The 22,032-nt window shown below is 39.8% G+C and overlaps 3 protein-coding genes across 3 annotated transcripts; 2 read left to right on the forward strand and 1 right to left on the reverse strand.

Annotated features, from left to right (window-relative positions):
• The first annotated feature begins 872 nt into the window (after positions 1-872).
• On the forward strand, positions 873-10,790 carry dnajb14 (DnaJ heat shock protein family (Hsp40) member B14). The gene is made up of 8 exons (XM_056410116.1): positions 873-1,011; positions 6,839-7,004; positions 8,005-8,150; positions 8,451-8,651; positions 8,938-9,023; positions 9,181-9,290; positions 9,585-9,757; positions 9,891-10,790. Exons 1-8 carry the CDS (start codon positions 873-875, stop codon positions 10,013-10,015), a joined length of 1,146 nt encoding a protein of 381 aa, XP_056266091.1. The 3' UTR covers positions 10,016-10,790.
• A 2,118-nt stretch (positions 10,791-12,908) lies between these two features.
• On the reverse strand, positions 12,909-17,501 carry LOC130190417 (uncharacterized). The gene is made up of 5 exons (XM_056409825.1): positions 16,957-17,501; positions 15,985-16,099; positions 15,071-15,142; positions 14,296-14,361; positions 12,909-14,077 (listed from the first exon to the last, which is right to left on the reverse strand). Exons 1-5 carry the CDS (start codon positions 17,136-17,138, stop codon positions 13,835-13,837), a joined length of 678 nt encoding a protein of 225 aa, XP_056265800.1. The 5' UTR covers positions 17,139-17,501; the 3' UTR covers positions 12,909-13,834.
• A 724-nt stretch (positions 17,502-18,225) lies between these two features.
• pla2g12a (phospholipase A2, group XIIA) lies at positions 18,226-21,726 on the forward strand. Its single transcript, XM_056409826.1, has 4 exons — positions 18,226-18,588; positions 18,955-19,031; positions 19,583-19,748; positions 20,801-21,726. Exons 1-4 carry the CDS (start codon positions 18,369-18,371, stop codon positions 20,917-20,919), a joined length of 582 nt encoding a protein of 193 aa, XP_056265801.1. The 5' UTR covers positions 18,226-18,368; the 3' UTR covers positions 20,920-21,726.
• Positions 21,727-22,032: the final 306 nt, after the last annotated feature.

Genomic DNA, 22,032 nt, shown 5'->3' on the forward strand with positions numbered 1-22,032 from the left:
CTATTAGCATTATGGGTATATATCATCTTCCCAAGGGCATAGGTTTGGTCTCAGCCACCGCCATATAAAAAAAGAAAACAGTTGATTTTTTGTTGAACAGGCAAACTTTATTAAAATCTATTAACATTTGTGTAACTTGGAACTGATTTAAACATAAAGGTAATACAACCTTAGTTTGAAGTTTAAATACAAAACAGTACCAAATAAATAAGTACAAATATTTAAATAAATGAATAAGAAAAGTTCTGCTAAAATGCCAATATACAGTATATTCTAAATCATGTATATATATATATATATTATTTTTTTGTAGTTAAAAAAGAAATGAGAACATTTTTAATAAATCTATCATAATTTTAATTAGATAGTGCCTGCCTCCTGCTTTGTTTTAGCCATTGCACTTAGTAGTTGGGTGTAGTTGGGGAAATGTATTTTTCTTCTGAGCAACGAACATATAATAATCCGAATGATTTTGCAAATATATTGTAGGAAATAACAGGCAATTCAAATGAACAAAATATTGGTGGGGACAATTGACTTGTCCCTAGGGACCATATGCAAACCGACGCACTTGCATCTTCCAGTATTACAATTTTGTAATTTCAATCACATTTAAGAAAGAATTCCAAGCCTTCAAATAAATATAAAAGGTAGAGTCTGTGAAACCATATTTTAACACTCCTACCATTGATTTAAAGGCGTTACATTTCCTTTATTATCTTCTTTGATCGCTCGAGATTTCCCAAGATAACGTCCGACGTAACTTTACACCGTTCATCACTGGACTGGCTGTCAGTGCTGGGGACCACGTGGTTAGAGAGATGATCAGCTGACTGTCGGGGTAGGAGGAGGAGGAGGAGGAGGAGGAGCGGATGAAGATGGAAGGGAACAGGGACGAAGCTGAAAAATGTATAAATATAGCAACGAAAGCCCTCAATGCTGGAGATAAAGAGAAAGCGTCCAAGTATCTAATCAAAGCAGAGAAGCTGTACCCAAGCGACAGAGCCAAAGGTAGGGCCGCTGGTCTCTGACCGGTCAATGCTAACATAACTAGCGACACAGTTAGCTCGCACAACTGACGTTTGTTAACATCATTCACGCCTCTAGCTCAAAGCAGTGTTGGCATCACCCGTCGTCTAGTTGTCCACTGGGCACGTATTGCATGATTGGTTAAAGTCAGTCGAGAATACACTATATTTAAGACAATATAGCAACAAATATCCGAGTTCGGGTTAGTTAGTTAGCTAGCTAATTTATGGGCCTGGCTTCGTGTTAGCTGAACTAGCCTTCGCTCCAGCGGATCGCTAATTTGGATTATATGAGGCGACGTAAAGTGAACACGTGTTCGCCTGTAACGTTCCTTCTCGCAGCTATCGGCGAGGCAACGCGGAGCAAAAACACAAGGCAGCGAATCGTGTGACATCAATCCACCATCACCGATTCAGCGGCTAACGTTCATGCTAGCTGTCATTCATTGCAACAGATTGAAGACCGGCTAATTTAAATTAGCTGACTTCAGGAACATTTGCGTGAGCTCTCGTTTCACATTCACGTCAAGTAATAGACGTTGGCCGAACCTACGTTAACCCACGTTATTACATTTGCATACAGGCCGTACTTTCGTATGGGTTTCGATGAGGGCAGAACAAGCAAGTGGAGCCCAGAGAGGGATGTGTAGTCATGGCTACGACTTCATGCTGGCCAGCCGACTGCCAATCCTTTAATTGAATGATTGACCCGGGAGTGTCTGCTAATCCACAACCGTCTGTGGGCTGACCGTAAACAGGTGTTAGGCTCAGTCAAGATGGGGCTGACTAAAGTGTGTTGAGTTGTAACGTTATTTCCAAAAGGCTCTTCTATACACGTTTTTTTGAGTGAACGTAACAGGGTAGATACGCTTTGACATTGATGACCAGGAGCTCTTCAGTAGTTTACATTATAACGTGGCAGTTCAAAGTAAAGTTAATGTCTTTGTTTGCACCATGATGTGCCTGCACCCTCAATTATAAGCAGTCCACTTCTCAAGCTCACACATGAAGCTAATAACTGATAACTAGCTTTTCCAAAGCAGTTGCTAAACAAAAATATAACTTTACAGCAACCACGTGGACACCAATTAGCTGTTAATATAAGTGAATTCCACTTTAGTTATTTCAGCAAGATGTTAACAGGGTTTTTCCTGGGTCAAAATGGGTCTTCGGTGCTCCCCCAAAAAAATGTTTGCGCGCTGCGCGCGCACAGTCTGTATTACCATATCACCGTAATTAGCAGACATCTATGTATCTTTTTTTCCCCCCATAAATAATGGAGGCAATGTTGAGGAAATCATTTTGCTAAAACAGATCGGCTAATAGATTGACAATTAGAGATGCACCGATCAGGTTTTTGGGTGCTGATCACCGATCACTGAAATCAGTATCTGCCGATCCGATAATACCGATCACCGATCACGGTGTCGATTGAAGCATTCTATTTATTGTGTAGCATTATTGCCTAGGACTATGAGGAAATGCATATATAAAGCACCTCAAACATTAAAGAAATTACAGATTTCTTTAAACATTTAGGACTTTTACTTTGAAAAATGTCCTAATTGATACATTAAAATTGTTTGATTGCAATTGTAGGGGATTTCAGAGATGTATGGAACACATCTGCATCATTCATTTCCTGGAACTCTTGGGGAAATCTATATACAGGACTTTTTTTAACATACAAAAGTCAGACTTATTTTTATAAACTCTTCCTTGGTACAGTAAAAATGTTTTAATGTTAGCATAATTTAAGCTAAATCTCAAACGATCTCTAAAGATACCAAATCAGTTCATTGTTTACTTTTATATGTTCGTGTATGATTTGTCGTCATCTTATTTTGAAAAACGGATGTTGTTTCACGTGGTTCTTTCCGCTAATATTGCAAAACCGGATGTTGTCACTTAAATCCTTCCGCTAACGTTATCAAAACCCTCGCTCGCTCCCGATCGAATGAGTTTCCCGTGAGCATCAGTCTCTAGGGGCTCAGACATGTGCAGTAGGGGCGAGATCCCCCTAGCGACGCTGGCACTCAGTGGCACTTGCCGTTGCCAGCAGATGCCACTACTAGTCAAAAGTGCCAGCAGACGGAGGGTCGCCGCGGGTGTGGTCTGCTGGCGATTTAGTGACAGCTTTCACTGAAGTGCGCGGGACAGCGAAATCTCATGATCACAGAATGGAGGAGCTATGTTTAGCTAGATAGATAGATAGCTAAAATAGCTAGATACACAGATGGATGTGTATATATATATAAAAGACACTAATTATATATATATATATATATATTAGTGTCTTTTTTTTACACTAGACTGAATATAATATGCAACATTACTGCTGTACTATATTTAATATTGTTTTGCTACTACTACGCTTCACTTTGTAATCTATTACACTTATATACCATGATATTGTTAATCCTCCCTTTATTGGGCATCCACCAACACATACAGCGTGTTCCTCTCAGCTTAGCAGGTCTCCGCCAATCACAGGCACGACCAGCATGCACGGTGCCACACTTTGATTGACAGCCACTTCACAAAACAATATTAAATATAGTACAGCAGTAATGTACAGCACTATCGAGTAAGTGTCTACAAAAAGACACTAATTATATATATATATATATATATCCATCTGTGTATCTAGCTATTTTAGCTATCTATCTATCTATCTAGCTAAACCGCAGCTCCTCCATTCTGTGATCATGAAAGTGATTTATTCCGCTGTCCGGGCACTTCAGTGGAGCTTGTCACTGAGTCGCCGCAGACTTCGTCACGCAGACATGGCATCTGCTGGCAACTGCTGGCAAGTGTCACTGAGTGCCAGTGCTTAAACTTTAGACTAACAGTGGCATCTCCTCAAAGGAGAATTTCATGGTATAACAGTATGACATGGTAAAAAATTAATTATATATTTTTATTATTAAAGAAAGGTGGGTACATTATACATATCATGGTATATAAGTTATATATATTGAAAAGTGAAGCGTAGTAGCAAAAAAATATTCAACATAGTAGTAAGTATTGTACAGCAACATCAATATTAAGTTGTAAAAATAAGTAAAAAAAAATATCTATGCAAGTGCAAGTCTGTGCACACAGACGACATGTGAGAGTCGGCTGAGTCGACCCAGAGATTCAACTCGGGACGGACGCCGCCGGTGGTGAGGATCCTCTGACCTCTCACTCTGCGGCCCTCGCGCGCATTGTCTCCGTTGCGTGCGCGCGATTGAAACGCCTGATAGTTCTCGTACATGTTACGTCATCTGATCGTCCAAGTTTGCTAAGCCGCTTTGAGAACGCCGATCAAAACCGATAATGGGAATATCGGCCGATATGGATCGGCGCCGATCAGATCGGTGCATCTCTATTGACAATAGTCCAGGTGTATTCGTGCACGTCGGGCTGTTGAGTGATCAGCAGCTGGCCGCTCTGTCCATTCACCTCACAGTTGCGTATTGATCAGACAAGAAGACACGCTTATTAACTCGATTACTATTGATCAAAACAGAACGAGGGTTCGGCTGTAGCCTACTTGAAACATACTATTGAGAACATATTCGCTGACATGCACGTGATGAACACAGGTTTTTTTTCATTTTTTTTTTTCATCGCAGACTTTTTTTGCCTTAGGCGCTCGGGATTTGTCATAGGCGCTCGGGAAAACGGCGTAGGCGCGCCCAAATGTTCTCTATGCAGGAAAACCCCTGTGTTAAGGAACGTCATGGGTTTTTAGGACCCACATGTCATAGGATGTGCACAAGAGATTGTGTAAAGACCAGGCTTTAGACACATAGCCGAAGATGATGGATATTGGTGTTGAAGTGAAACATTTGTACATTTAGTTGCATATTGAAAGGAGCAGAGGAGTAAAGCGGTTGTGCTTGTGTTCCCTAGCGTTTAGCGTTGGCAAGATTAGAGGTCACAATCCTGATTATTTAGGGCCTTTTTCCATGTGTGTTTCCTAATGTTGCGATCCAGGGCATCCCACATAAAGGGTTGACAGAAAACGTCAGACCAAGACGACACCTTTACACCAGTGTTCCTCATGTGATAGGTTGTACCTGTATCAGAGTTCTGATCATATTTGTCCAACTCTCTTTGAGTTATCTGGCACCAGTAGGCTGGTTCTCAACTGGCTCAATAGACCCAGCATTATTCAGTCGGCTGTAAATGTGTTCACATTAACGAGGATCGGTTGTAACAATCTGTCAATATAATAACATATTACAATATGGCACCATAAGGAGTGTATTATGTTACATTAATAAATTAAACCACAGATTAGTATATTAAACTATTGATCGGTGAAGGCAAATAACGTTGTTGCTGTTGCAAATGAATACGATTCAGCCTGACAAAAGCATGCTGAATAATATCCAAAGAAATACAGTAAATATGACTTTCTTTGTCAGCATGTTAAGTAGTCTAGAGTACTTTGGGAAAGGGATTATGATCGTGTGCTTGTTGGGTTACACATGACTGCATAATGATGAATAATGCATTAATAAACATATAATGCATTAATGAACATTAGAACAGGTAAATGCATATTAGAGAGATGGATGATTAGGTCCTACTGTTGCGCTACTGTCTTTAAGTTTGTATTTTTGTATCATTGACTATATTCATGGATGGCAAACTTGACCCGTAAGTTCCTTTCACTCAGGACGTGCTTTGCGCTGCAGTCAGCGCTCGCGCTTTGCTCAATGCAGCAAAAGCCGCTGTGGAGCTGTGCAAGCCATCGGCAAGAATGGATTTCAGATCGCAGTGGTGCTGTTGTCACATTCTGTGAGTCCATCAAAAGGTCCTTCCTTTGAGTTGGAGCAATTTAGAGTATACGGGTTACTGTCAACCTGGTCCTGTCAAAGAATTATAACGTAGTAAATATGTAACAGTATTTGTATTTATCATTGACAACTTGGTTATCTTCAGGTGGAGGTGGTTGTTGGGAAAATATGCGTTTATTTCCTTTTGATGTGGGCATCTCTCCTTGACTTTACGGCACAGGCCGCTGTGGGGAGCTGCTGCCATAACGCTGGAATGCCAGCTTTCATCCAAACCTGTCTTGCATTGTCCTGTCATGTCGCAACACATGCTGATAATGCACAAACATGTCTCCACAACACATAACATAGGAACTAGATTAAATCAAATGTGTCGTGAGTAAAAAATGAATCACTGCTTTGCAAGATCTTCCTTTGGCTTCAGTTGCTGCAGGATGTAGAAGCTGGCCCACTAATAATCACCGTGCCCTTTTGTTCACTGCACCCCAATAGGTGCCGGGAACTGTTCCACAATGTGAAGTGTTAGTATGACTCTTCCTCTCGGTTTTGATGTCAATGCAAGTCGCATCTTCTCCGTCCGTGTACAAGCAAGCATCATAATCCAGTGAATAAAACCAGAGCCTCCTTGTATTGTACAACATGTGGTGGGCAGTTTTTACTTACTGAAGTGAGGCCTTTTCCTTTTATTGCCTAATTTTGAAAGTAAGAACAATTAAAAGGCCTGATTGGGCATTTTTCCAACTAGAACTTGTTGTGCAAAAGTGTTTTAAACAACATCGCATCCTGACAATGTGCCTGAGTGCCGTCTTTTTAACTAGATCAGCTACTTGACATTTGTAACTGTCAGTAACTGTAGGTTTCTGTTGTGTCTGAGTAAAGCTGTGCACTAAATAATATGTAATATAATGTACAGCTTAGTATTGAATCTTGACACCACATCTGAAATACTTGGGACACTCGTAAGAAACGGAAGGTAATCATTTGTCATTTCTTAACCCCACGCCGCTTCTTATCCTTCAGCTTTGTTGGACGCATTAACAAAGAATGGGAGCTCAGCGGGTAACGGCGCATACCGTAGGAGACAAGCAGAAAACACCGGTGCACAGCCAGGTGGGCAAGGCCAAGAGTCTGGAGGAGGCGACTCTACGAAAGGCTTCAACAAAGATCAGGTTGAAGGTGTGCAAAGGTGAGAACTTATGGGTTCCCTGGGTATTCCCTTTCACGCTGTATTTCTTTGTACACACATTGGTCCTCTAATCCATCCTACTCCTATTTTGGTGCTTTCCTACAAGCCCTTTCATCTGCAGCTGCAGGAGGACACGAGTCTCTGATTGCAGTATTATTATGAACACAGCCAATTGTCATGGGAACTTCATCCGCTGGGGATAAAGTGAGAGACGTTTAGTGGTGTGATATAGACACCAGAAAAGGCTAGAATCTTAGACCAGGAGATGGGACTGTAGTTTATGGCCTCAATCATATCCTAGAAAGTTGCAAAAGGCAACTTGAGTGCATTTAACGGATTGTCATTATGTAATCCACTCAGTGTATTGCACTTTAACATATGCAAGCATTCTATTCCCTCATGTTTTTTTATTAAATTCTTTGGGGAAACTTCAGTGAGTTATAAATTGCATCATATCTTCTCAGAGAAATAACACAAGTTTATATAAAAAATGTCTCTCGTATGACCTCATTAGTAATCTTACACCAGTCATGAGTCAGTGACGGGTAGAGTGGACGATAACTCAATATTATTCACTTAATCAATGTTAATTAATCATATCATTAGTTCTTATTCAAATTCTGTTTTACAGCGAATTAAGAAAATAATATATTCTATTTATTTATTGCTTGACATTCGAAGAGTAATGTCTGATATAGTGGAATACTATCAGTTTAATTATTCAATATATGAATTTTCATACTTTTTTAATGCGTATTGATATTTGAAAAATATTGATATTTATTTTTCACATTGATTTCTACTATAGGCCAGTGTGTATGGCGATATATTCTGAAAAATAAAGTATACATGGTTGACATTCACATGGTGACAGGAAAAACAGGGAACTAAAGTGACGCTTGAGGACAGAACCTTTTCTTCATCTGCCTTTCTGTTGGAGCGGTCCAAAAGATCCACTGGATGGTTTTCAGCTGCTCCACTTTCTGTCCCTTTCTTTCAGACTTAAGCGGTGTAAGGACTACTATGAAGTGCTGGGTCTCACTAAAGAAGTCAACGAGGATGAGCTAAAGAAAGCCTACAGGAAACTCGCGCTCAAATTCCATCCGGACAAAAATCGCGCACCTGGAGCAACAGATGCCTTTAAAAGTAAATAATTGCTATTTGCTGATCTATTTCAAATGGAACTTGCATGTGATATAAAATGCTGCATATCTATGCATTTCATTTTTATGTAAGTGTGTGTGTGTAAATACAGTGCTGAGTCTTAACCTGCGGTGACAACGCCGTGACCTAAAACTTTGTGTCATGTTCTTTTTTTGTTGTCACATCTAAAAGGGATACTCTACTCAAAACATGATTCTAGTTTGTTCTTATTCGGCAATGTAAGAGCACCTTTGACACATGATTTCTTACCCTCCCTGATCCATGAATTGGGTCTTCCTCCAGAGATTGGTAATGCATATGCAGTGCTGAGCAACCCAGACAAAAGACGGCAGTATGACCTGACCGGAGGAGAGGAGCCGAGCAGCCCGGGTCACTCGCAAGGAGGAGGGGGCGGAGGAGGCTTTGACTTCCACAGGGGCTTCGAGGCCGACATCACTCCTGAAGACCTCTTCAACATGTTCTTTGGAGGTGGCTTCCCTTCCTGTAAGTGAGCCAATACAAGTATTAGTGTTTAAGTGCGAAGTATAACCATGTTATTGTGGTGTGTTGGAGACTTTTCTCTTCTACACCTTGTATTACTGTTTGTGCGAAATGGGACTCCAACTGCATTTTGTTGTGCGAGCCTGTTGCACGATAACAATAATTGAAACCTTGAACCTCAGCATGAACATATGGTTGTGAATACTGAATCGTTGTGAGTAGGTGTAATGGGTGACAGTCCGTCCATATTCTTTGTGTCTGACCTCAGTCATAATGTTTGTACCTACAGCAAGTGCAAACACCTTCACCAACAGCAGAACAAGCCATAGCAATCAGACGGACAACCGACAAGAGAGAACAGACGAAAGGGGAGATGTATGTACATGGGTTGAGATGGTGTATCTTATATAAAAGAAGATTTTTTTACATTATAATTTGAAATGATGTACACAGACATGCCATGCTTTCCCAGAACACTATCTTGTGTGTGTTGTGTAAAATGAAGTACTCATTGAACAATGTTTTTCTCCAGGGTGGTTTCTCAATGTTTATCCAGCTGATGCCCATCGTGGTCCTGATTTTAGTGTCAATACTGAGCCAGATGATGGTTTCCCCTCCACCCTACAGCCTCTACTCGAGACCGTACGTACACGCTCGCAAACATTTTCCTTTTTTCTTTGCTGAAGCCGCGAATGACAACTGTGTGTCACATTCACTTTACATCAGTAGAACATGTAATGTCATAACATTGGCAACTAGAAAGTATCCACCTTCATGCCTTTTTAACATGAACTATGAAAAGTTGACACAAGCCACTCATTCCTGGTGTCACAGTAAACCTGATCCGTATAAAACATCTTCAGGCTGCAACATATGTGGGGAATAAATGCATTTCTGTGTTTTCACAACGACTTGTATTTCCTCCGTCTCCTCCAGGTCCACGGGTCAGACCATAAAACGGCAGACAGAAAACCTGCGTGTCGACTACTATGTCGCGAGAGATTTCAAGTCGGAGTTTAAGGGCTCTGCTCTGCATCAGATTGAGAAAAGTGTGGAGGACGATTATGTGTCTAATGTCAGAAATAACTGTTGGAAGGAGAGACAGACAAGTTAGTAATCATGTTTTATAATACACCTACAGAACTCGCTTTGTGCATTCAATAGCAGTTTCTGCGTTGCACTTTTTTGTTTACTGTACGACTATTTGTATCACTAACAATTTGTTCTGCTCGTCTCATCCAGAAACGGACCTGCTGTATGCTGCTAAGGTCTACCGGGACGACCGGATGCGCAAGAAGGCCGAACTTATGACCATGGACAACTGCAGGGAGCTGGACAGACTAAATAAGCTTTTCAGAGGAGGATGAGTTGGATGCTTTTAGATTGTGTAAATGTAAATTAATAGATGTGTATGTTCATGTTTTTTTAAGAAAGAGTCTTTACACTAGAAGCAAAAACTTACTGAAATTATTTAGCTCTAATGTTGAAGTTTAAAATGTCCCTCTCCTCATAACCTCCCCCTCGCCACCTCCCTCTCTCCGGCCTGACCCCAGGAACCGCCTTGTTAGAAATCTACACTCGCTGTAGAAAGCCCCCGACCAGTTTTTTTCTTTTTCACTGTTTTTCTCGTATTTTTCTGGAAACACGATGGACAAGGACACTTGATTGTAAAGGCATGTGCTTTGAGTCGTGAGAACCCAAACAAATCACTGTTTAAGATCAACAAACAGCTTTTGGCATCATCTGCTTGACATAAATATAATCTGAGACTTTTTAGGTTTGTTTGGAGGTGCTGTCCTCCAGTCAAATTCATTTTGTGAAGAACACATGAAGAGAAGAAAAGAACGCAGTGCTACTTCTATCTTCCCACTCACCCCCGAGTGTGGACGTCGGTCAATGGGTCATGAAGAGATACCTGTGATTTTGATACTAGAGAATATTTGATGTCGTCATCTTCAAAATGTGAAGTTGGTTTGGACTGAACTCGGACGGACGGACATCGAAACAGTTATTCATAAATGGTTGTACAGTTTCATTTTTGAATGTTTGAAATGTATGCAGTAATTTAAGAAACTATAGAAGAAACTGATTTTCTTCAATACTCGCCTAATCATTTAAATAAAGTAAAATTATTACCATTGACTGGATGTACGTGTGTCTCTAATTCAAATGGTCAATTTCCCAAAAGCTCCAAAAAAAGACACGTTTTCACTTGCATCTATAGTACATAGTACAGCCATGCAGATTGTGTAGTTTATTTACCAACGTTTAGTCAGTTCTGAGATGTTTGCTGCCATAGTGGAGGTGAATGGAATTGTGAAAGAGACTTTCTTTTGTACAGTCATGAGGAATGAGACATCTGACACAGCGGTGGAATTAACAAACATACAGGACTGTCTCAGAAAATTAGAATATTGTGATAAAGTTCTTTATTTTCTGTAATGCAATTAAAAAAACAAAAATGTCATGCATTCTGGATTCATTACAAATCAACTGAAATATTGCAAGCCTTTTATTCTTTTAATATTGCTGATTATGGCTTACAGCTTAAGAAAACTAAAATCCTATCTCATAAAATTTTAATATTTCCTCAGACCAAGTAAAAAAAAGATTTATAACAGCTGAGTGTTTGTCAAGGCTCAGGAAACCCTTGCAGGTGTTTCGAGTTAATTAGACAATTCAAGTGATTTGTTTAATACCCTACTAGTATACTTTTTCATGATATTCTAATATTTAGAGATAGGATATTTGAGTTTTCTTAAGCTGTAAGCCATAATCAGCAATAAATCAGAATAAAAGGCTTGCAATATTTCAGTTGATTTGTAATGAATCCAGAATGCATGACATTTTTGTTTTTTTAATTGCATTACAGAAAATAAAGAACTTCATCACAATATTCTAATTTTCTGAAACAGTCCTGTACATTTGTACAAGTTATAAGTGTAATTGTAAGCTACTTAGCAGTGCTGTGTATGTGTGTGTATAAATATATATATATATATATACACTGCTCAAAAAAATTAAAGGAACACTATCAGGGTATGGCATGAATTCAATTGCACTTTTTTGATAATTATCTGATCAGTTAAGTAGCAGAGGGGGTTGTTAATCAGTTTCAGCTGCATTGGTGTTGATGGAATTAACAACAGGTGCACTAGAGGGGCAACAATGAGACGACCCCCAAAATAGGACTGGTTTTGCATGTGGAGGCCATTTCAAGTTTCTCCCTCTTGATCGCTTTGACTGGTTTTTCCATTAGTGTTGGCTTTAGCTAGAGTCATTATCTCTACTGGGTGCATGAGGTGATTTCTTAACCCTACAGAAGTTGCACAGATTGTCCAACTCCTCCAGGATAGCACATCCACGCGTGCTGTTGCAAGGAGATTTGATGTGTCTCCCAGCACAATCTCCAGAACATGGAGGAGATTCCAGGAGACAGGCAGTTACTCTAGGAGAGCTGGACAGGGCCGTAGAAGGTCCTCAACCCATCAGCAGGACCGATATCTGCTGCTTTGTGCAAGGAGGAACAGGTTGAGCACTGCCCCAGCTCTACAGGTTGGAACCGACATGCCACGTTCAACGAGTCCAGAAGGCTGAGCCCTGTGTCCGGCTGCTGGGAGGCGAGGAGCTTCCAGACGGACTCTCCAGGAGCTGCTGGACGAGATGCCGGCTCATGTCTCCTGTCCTCAGACTCCAGAGGACGTCCATTCATGCTGCTGAGGTCCAGCGGTTGTGGAGACGTCCTCCTCCATGTTGTCTGTTCATTGGTTTTGTTTCAATGTTCTCCATCCAGTTAGGAGTGTGGTATAAAAGCATCATTTCATATACTGCCGGGGTCTGTTACTTACTTTCCTATTTTCTATTTTTGTCAATGAAAATCTTGTAAATAGAAATGATGCATTGCTTTTTTTGCCATGTAGGATTTTTTGTACGATAAAATATCTTCGTGGTCATTCAAGCTATGTTTGGCAAAACACAAAACAAAAATATCATCGTTTATCCGTTATGAAGATGAAAAATGAGCACTGGTGTAAACTAACAATATATTCGACATTAATTATTAAGAATCAACACAAGTAAATATAAAAACTATAACATTGTAGTGCATAAGTCTCAACCATTAAAGTTGATTTATAACCCAATATGAACATCATAACAGTGTTTGAGGACCCAGTAATTTGGAATAAAAAGACATTTAGATGTTGCTGTACATGTATTTATTAAAATCAGGAGATAATCTAAATACTGTACACAGTTAACATGAATGTACAGTATTCCATATGACAAATGAAAGAATTATTATGTCTCGTTCAGGCTGAAGTGTCCGTCTTCTTCACAGCTGCTTCCTGTGTGGGCGGGGCGGGCGGTGTCAGTCCTTCATCCTTCTCATGTGGCTCTTCTTCGTCGTCGTTAAGGAGATCCTGGTGGACTCTTCTGTGTCACAGCAATCGATACCTAAATAAAAAAGTATAACCACGCCAACCAGCCTTCCCCCGCCAGGAGCGAGGGAAGGCTGGTTGGAACTTTATCAGTCCTGCAGGGCAGTCGGGCTCCTCCTCTTCCTGCTCCTCCTGGGAGACTCTTCTGGTTTCTTGGGGACTGGGGCCAGAGCTGCTTCAAGACGTTCCACAGCTAAAGAGAGGGTGAGAGGACAGGAATACCAAAGGACAGAAACGGGATAACATTCCTGCCAACTGCTATAAGACTTTATAATAACTCACCTCTAACCATATCCTCCTTAAATTGATCAATCACCCTTTCACTGTATTTACACTTTGCATTTTCTTTATTATCTAATTTTCTTAAATTGAATATTTCCTGCTCTGCTATTTTATTGTATATATTGTGTGTTTACTCTGTAACCTTGCTTCTACAACCAAATTTCCCCCTGTGGATGAATAAAGTATCTGTTCATCGCTCTATCTATCCGTCCATCTGTCTGTCTGCATATATCTATCTATCTATCAATTGTCTCTCGGTCTGTCTATCCATCTATCTATTGCAAAGGATGTTTTCACATACAAAGAATGTGTGGTGGTGCAACATTAGACAATAACTTTCAACAATCAACAAAGTGCAAGAATTGTAACATGACATTTACAGTAGAATATAAAATAAAGTGTACATACAAACCAATAACAGTACTTTAAACAGTGTAGTGTAAGTTTAAAGGGACAAGTATATCACTAACCTGATAACTTACCTGCGGGCCAGTCCGAGGCGGGCCCGTCGGACTCGGGCGAGTCGGAAGAGCTGGTGGAGATCGACGGCGGGTCGGAGTCGGAGTCGGCGGCGGAGCTCGTCTGGTGGTAAACGGCCCAAGACACGCAAAAAAGCCAAATATGCATTGAGAGACTCAATTTGTGCAACTCCCTGGACAAACCTGACGGCCGGAGGGGGGCCAGGAGCTCCAACGTAGTCTCCACCAGCTGAAGGGAAACATTTAAGGATTCGTCATTCAATAAAATAGTTCTGGATTACATTGAGCAATAATAGATTCAGATTCCAGCTGCTAATCTATCAGTTAGCAGGTCAATATACAACTGTTTAGACTTGTGAGCCACACCTTCCAGACTAAACAATGTTTCATATCTTCTCACTTTCCCCCTATATAAACCTTTAATTGTGCATTGCTCTGATTTCTTACCTCCGTAGTCGATTCCGATGGCTGCCGCCGGGGGGCTGGGAGGGGGAGCTCCAACGAAGTCGCCAGCTGCAGGGAAACATTCAAACAGGATTCTTCATTCAATAAAATAGTTCTGGATTACATTGAACAAAAATAGATTCAGATTCCAGCTGCTGATCTATCAGTTAGGTCAATATACAAGTGTTAAGACTTGTGAGCCACACCTTTTAAACAATGTTTCATATCTTCTCACTTTCCCCTTTATAAACCCTTAATTGGGCGACAGGAGGGTTAATTGTTAAAGAAATAGTTCATGGGATAGTATTCAGTAAAAGGGGCAGATGTTTGTCGAATAAGTGACGTTTCAGTCAAACAGTCAAAACAAACCAACTCATTCTCACAATCAGATGGGTCTCTAACACACCTGGTGGGATGACGTCACACTGACGTATGATTCTATTTCAGTATTAAGAATATCTTTTTTCAGAAATGTCAAGGTAAAATATTCATATTTGATAGCCTCTCAATAAAATAACATTGTTTTAAATCCACTCCACTAATAGTTAACACATACCACAGATATCCAGCGACTTTTAAGACATTCCGGTCCTCAAATAATCATTTTACACGGAGAAACCTTCACCACATCTGTATTTTTCAAACAGGCCCCTTGACATTGTGAACTGTTCAACTATAAACTCAAAAGGTTTCACTGATTTCTCAACTGAGAACGTTTTAAATGGTTTTAAGGTAAAGAATCAATAACAAAAATGCTAAATATAAATATAAAACTTACCTCCCCGCAGCGCGTACGCGTGGTCCTCCATTCTCCGGCTTCTCGGTGGTCCGCGGAAGAGGAAGTCAGAAACTAGAACGAGATTCAAGGATAACTTTCAGCTCGCGGTCAACAGCTCGAGGAGTTAGCTTCACAGCTCCGGTCAACCAGAGGGTTCAAGCTCAAACGTGTTGGACCGATAGCTCTGAGTTAAGGGCCCCAAAAACAGGTCCATGCGAACTTTATGGAATACGGCTACAGATCTCACTCATTATTCTCCACTTCACGAGGTGCATCTCAGAGCGCGAGATGCTGGAGGCAGCGCGCGCTCGTGCACTCCCATCAGTTAACTCGACTTAACAAAGCACTGCGACAACGAGCACAGTGCATTTTAATGTTAAATAAATCACTTTCATATGATAAAGTAAAAGGAGCAGACGTGTGTACAATAAGGCCCGTTTCAACGGTCACAACAGAGCAGCTCAGGGTCACGCGCAGCTCAGGTCAAGTGACGCCCGCGCGTTTCATATGGTTACCATGGTGCCGCGTTTATGCATTTTACAGGGTATATTTGAGAATTCTATAAAAATGGTTCAGGCGCCATCTTTTTTCTGTAATTTCAAAGTTAAATTTCGACGTTTTGATTCCTTAAAACAAAAATAAAAGGGGTTTCGAGGAGTTGCACTAATTGTCAACACATTCCGCACATCTTCTGACATTTTCAAGAAATTCTGCATCTCAAATCTCATTTTACATGACGAATCATCGACTGAGTGTCACTTTTCACAAAATATGTTTTCCCAAAATTTCCTGTCAACATTCTAAACGTTAAAACTCAAAAGGTTTCACTGATTTCTAAACTGAGAACACTTTTATGGATTTAAGGGGATACGTTAATAATAAAAATGCTAAATTAAATGTAGAAATGGTCTTACCTTATAGTCCAAATCACAGCCCGGTCGCTTCAGCAGGGGCTCGTCCTCGGTTCTTGGTCGTCGGAGGGCCTTCCTCAGGGTCTCAGGTCTCTCGTAGTCCGGATCTCGTGTAGTTCTGTTCGCCAACAAGTTTTGTTTCCAACAAAAAGTCTTAAGCAGTGCAAAAGTCTCAGAGTTTCCTTCACAGGTTTGGGTTCACAGGAGGGTTCACAGGTGAGGTCCGCTCGTGTCAAAGTCCAAAGTGCAAAGGGCAGAATCAGAACGTCCGCGGCCTTAAATACCCTCGGTCCGGTTTCCATGGCATTGACGTGCTTGCGTGCGATTGAGCAATACAGAGAGGCATTATTTATTTCCCCCATATTTTGTAAAAATATATTTGATTCAAACGAGTTATTATTATTATTTTTATTATTATTATTAGTAGTAGTATTATTATACGTATTATTATTATTATATTATTATTTCTCAGTTATCTGTTGCTATTCAGTACAGCTGTATGAGCTGTAAAGCCAAACTGTATGCTAGATGAAATATATTATATTATATATTATAATCATATTATTTCAGAGGGACCATGTACAGTTAAAACAAATGTCACCATTTGATGCACTGCAGATGGATGAGAAATAGATGACGCGGGCTTGCAGGTGTATGGTCTTCCGACTAAACTACTTTATTTATTTGACAGCTATACTTTTCCCCTCTCAACTTCTTGAAACTGTTAGAGAGGTCAAATGATTACTGTCCATTATTTTTTTTAGTAAAGTCTTAAGAACATTTGTTCTTCTTCTTTAAACAAATAATGTATTCTTTTATTTGGAAATATTGACAGGTACATAACACAGTAAACATGAACTGATATTTCCATTGTATATTATCTTTTTGTTGAAATATCATATAACAACCCACTCCCCCACCCCTCCCACTGTATACACTAGAGTACAGGACATTAAATACATAAACAATACTTACAAAGAGGTCACCTCATTTCGCGGAGCCAGACGTATACGCGCACACCCATCTGGAACATCTGTATGTAGACACACCTGCACAGAGTCAATACCCAGTATCACACAAGTACAATATATCCAGAAATTAAATGACAACATGAGTTGTTCTTCTTCTTTGAGTACAGCCAACCTATTATACCACATGACTTGGGGAATAGACACAACTGAACATCAGAAATAGGATATTGTAAATCGACAACTGGTACATCTCCGGCTCAAGATTTATTTCCCAGGGACGTAGACAAATTTTTTCTTCATTAATCAGTATTTAAGAATAACACTTACTCTCTCTGTCATCAATTCCCCCCAAATGTGTTTGGATATCTGTCGGGGCATTTATTTGAGTTCTTGTGAGAATTTCGCCTCGACATGCTCCGCGGCGCTCATGTCTTCAGCTCTCATGTCTTCTCACGACACAATGTGTTTCAGGTGTTTCGTAACAACCAATTACTTGCTCACTTCAAGTTACAGTGATCAATAGAAAATCATTTTGCCAATGGGTGCCCTTTTTTTGGGGTTTGAGCACCTGCCCCCCAAAATATCTGTGCACGTGCCTGCACGTGCACAGATATCTTATGCATTAGAGAGGGTACATTTTAATACTTTGATGAAGCCTAATACTTACATGTTTATAGTCTTGTGAAAGACCTACACACGAGAAAAGTATTAGATGTGTCATAGAAGTATTTGACCAGCCCAATACAAACCTATAAAGACAGTGGAATTTACATCAATTAAATTGTAAGCTAGAGAAAACTCTAAACAAACAAAATATCAAAGAGAAATCAAGAGATATGGGCTCATTTGAAAGTGCATTTCAGAGAATACACACACAATTATTTTGATGAATCTACAGAACTTAACAGAAAAATGCTCATCTTTATTTATTTGAATACATTAACTCATATTTGAAGACTTATTTTCTTTTTTACTTCTGTCAAGTGAGTGGTGCAGTGGAACGAACAACATTGTAAAACGAATTGAACATGAGGCTACTTCAAACTGAATGAACTACAAATGTTACTGTTCTGACTTAAATACAGCTAAAATACATTTAAAATGCAGTTAATACCATTGAAATCGCCGTTTTAAAATAAATAAAAATATTAGACACGTGTTTCTCTTTTACTGACGTGGCGACTTGTGACATCATCTTCATTGGTTTATCAGTAGTCACGTGACAGCGTCAATCCCGGAAACAACATCCACAACTGCGGCAGGTGGGCTCTTACCCGCCAGGTGCCTGTAAGAAATTAAAACAACCAGCAATTCAACTTGAGATGTTATCAAGACAACGTTTCGAGGAATAAACCAGCCTTAATCCGACTTCTTTTCCGGGAAACGCTGGTTTTTGGCTCAGGCGTAAAGCGGACGATGCACCACCACAGCCACATTTGTGTTGTTCTGTTGAGTTTGTACTATGGTGGATGTCTCTCTGGTGTGTCCGCGTGCAAACAAGAGCCAGAGACTCCCGACTGGAGGATGACTCTGAAAACAATCCGGAACGGAATACACAAGATTGACACGTACCTGAACGCAGCACTGGATTTGTTTGGTGGCGATGACGGCTTGTGTCATTATAAGTGTAGTGATGGTAAGCCAAATTTCATTGTTACTCATTATAGTGAACACATAATCTGTCAAACACACGAGAGACTAAATACACTATTAGTAGCTGTGTTTCATTTAGGATTAACAGGACTGTTACATGCTGGCAAACTGAGCTAACCACCAAGGATATTATTCAAACCTGAGCTGTTCCTTGTTTTGTCAAGTCAAAGTGAAATAACTATGAATACACAATTAATGTTGAGTTTGTGTAAAACTTGGGAGCCAGAAGATACACATTATCGCCCCTTTGACTGCATCAACAGTAAGCCATGTTGGTGTACTGGTGTTATCTGTGACTGCAAGATAAGTGACAGAACAAGAGACATCTTCACCTTTGCCCCTCTCACAGGCTACAAGCCGGCACCTCGTCCCGGATACAAGAACCCACCACCTAATGGATGTGGCTCCCCCCTGTTTGGCTTTCAGGTAGTCTGACAGAGTTCAGGGGGTTTCTTACTGGTTTTGGACAAGCACACTTGGTTACCTGGTTGTTCCTGATGGGAACGACACCCCAAACTTGCATTATTCTTATACATGGTAGCTTTATAATTGTGTCAATGTTTTTTATATCTCAATCCAATCAGACCGATGTCATAAATAAACAAGAAACTGTAGTAAAATATATGACATCTTTAAACAACTCTTTAATAACCATTCAGGGGTTAATTGTCAAAAATGGCCCTTTTGTGTAGTGCGCTAACATTTTAAAAACAAAAACATTATTTGTTATTGTTCTCAAACATCCAGTATCTGTCAGCCTTAGAGATACTAAATGGTAAACAAATAACATTTCACGTATTTGAGCAATGATGGTGTTATGTTTAATTTATAGTGTAAGTTGGAATTGTGCTGAAGCTTTATTGTTCAGGTCACTGAACCATGATCACATCTTTTAAATTGAGAGAAATGCATGTCTGCTACTTGCGGTAGCAACTCTAAAATACATTATAAAGAGAGACAAATGTGTTTTTTTGCAGTTTGACATTGGAATCCCATCCATGACCAAATGTTGTAACCAGCACGACCGCTGCTATGACACCTGCGGCCGCGAGAAGCACGACTGCGATGAGCAGTTCCACGACTGTCTTGAGACCATCTGCAGGAATGTGCAAAGAACTCTGGGATTGGCGTTGAGTGTCCAAGGTAAGAGGCTGAGCCAGTGCACTCTTCTCATTTTGAGATGTTGTGCAAAGTTCACTTGCATTATTATTATTTTTGTTGTTGTAATTATGTTGCAGATTAATAGTGAGTATTAATGTGTGGCCGTAGGAAAAGCACAGGTGTAAGTAATACAATAATACTGTCTGTTTGTGTTATGAATAACATCTGTGATTGTCCTACTTTATCAAGTCAAAGTGCCGACTGCGAGAGAAGCCTGTATGTTGTACTGTGTGTGTGTGTGTGTGTGTGTGTGTGTGTGTGTGTGTGTGTGTGTGTGTGTGTGTGTGTGTGTGTGTGTGTGTGTATATGTGTATACTGTAACCTCCCTTTAGGCTCTGTATGAGTCAGCAGGGACAGTTTTAAAACGAGATTTAAATACTGTATATTTACAAATTGGTATACAATATAATTTGACCTAGGACACGTGCACCGGAGAACTTTACCTAAAAAGTGGTAGACTACAGAAAAATCTTTTGCACACAATGTTGGGAAGAAGCTATGCTTCAATGGTAGACATTAGTGAAATTATCTCATGAAATCAGAAAATTAATTTCTGCTATAGTTGGAGGATAATAAGGGAAGTTAGAGAGCTGGTGCAAGTTAAGTGAATAATTGTTTCAATAATTGTAAAGCACAAAATGTCCAGCAGAGGGTAAGATAGTTCATTTTTAAGCACACTGTGAATCTTGACTGAGTGTCCCGACGGTCATAATCAAAATGAGTATATTTCTATTGGTCTAAGCTTGACACTGGTTTTGAAAATGTCTCAAATTCTATATTTTAGGATTGAGATTAAAGTCTAATCAAACCTGTTTTGCTCTCTTTGTGAATGGAAATAGGATATTGCTGCGTGGCATTTTCATTGATTTATTTTTTAACAATAACATCTGTATTTAATTAGTAATGTATGCTGTATAGACACGAAATGTGTCTGACTCACCTGCAGTGAGCTGTTAGCAGCTACCTGCTATTAAACCAGTTCCCCTGTTGTGTATCAGCTCATGTTCCTCTTCTGTTTTTACTGTGGTTTGCAGCGTGTGAGTCAGCAATGACTCTGCTGTTTGACGCCGTCATGCACATGGGATGTAAGCCGTACCTGGACAGCCAGAGAGACGCTTGTGTGTGTCAGTATGAACTGAAGAAGGAGCTGTGATGTCACCACAACATCAAGACTGGAAAGGACGGAGACAACGCACAACACTGACAGAAGGACGCCAGCAATAAAGTTTTCTTTCAGATTTCCTCGGGGATAGAGCGTCTTCGGCTTGCACTGACTTGTGTCAACCCCCTCTTTATTAGAGTTTAGAAATGTAGACATCCATTAGACAAAGTGAATGTGAAAATACTTTGTGGATGTTTAATATCTATATGTATGCAGTTAATTATTTATATTTTGTTAATATGGTGTAACGTGTTTGTCAATTGATGGACTCAATACAGGGTGATCAGAGTTTTCCTGGCTTTTAGATGTTTGGGTAGCAACCGACACTTTATGGGTAAGTAAATTCCCAAAGAAGGTTTGTGGGGAAAAAAATTTCAATTCTGTAATTTGGCACTTTATTATTGTAAAAACAGACCAATTTTAATTGAGGTGTTCTTAGAAGGAAGTGTTTGTGGAGAAACAGCTTTTCAACGCTTTACAACATACTAAATGGCGAAGATTAACAGTTTCAGACCTGTTGTCATTATTTTCCTTGTAATAAACACCTAATTGATTTAGTTCCAGAAAAACATTTAATAAATAATTGAACATATTTAAAGCAAAATTGCGCAGTCCCCTCTCCAATAACTTATATGCATGTGATGAATAATAAGTAAATACTGTCTGTCTTTTAGAAAATATCAAATGTTTCTCACATGGAGAAAGAGCCAGTGCAATACTGATGCCGATGTGATAACACTGTGGAAACTTTGTGTTAAACTGTCAAATTTTTATAAAGAAACATGCTTCTAATGACAATTATGTGTGTAAGTTGTCATCATACATTGTAGAAACTGTGTTTCTTGTAAGCAGCATCAAGTCTTGAGACTACTGAGGATCTGTGACTCGACTCCCATTGACACCTCAAAGAGGAGATACTGGGAGAGAATACTACTGACAAAACACATTGTGCATCTTAAATTATTAGCCTACTATGAGAGAATACTGACAAAAGACACATTATTCATATGAAAGTAATACTGTAAGAGAATACTACTGGCAATAGTTTGAATTATAAGTTTATTTTTCCTTCAGATGCACTCAAACTGATGTAATTTATGATCT

Source organism: Pseudoliparis swirei, chromosome 24 (assembly GCF_029220125.1).
Source record: "Pseudoliparis swirei isolate HS2019 ecotype Mariana Trench chromosome 24, NWPU_hadal_v1, whole genome shotgun sequence".
NCBI classification, from domain to species: Eukaryota; Metazoa; Chordata; class Actinopteri; order Perciformes; family Liparidae; genus Pseudoliparis; species Pseudoliparis swirei.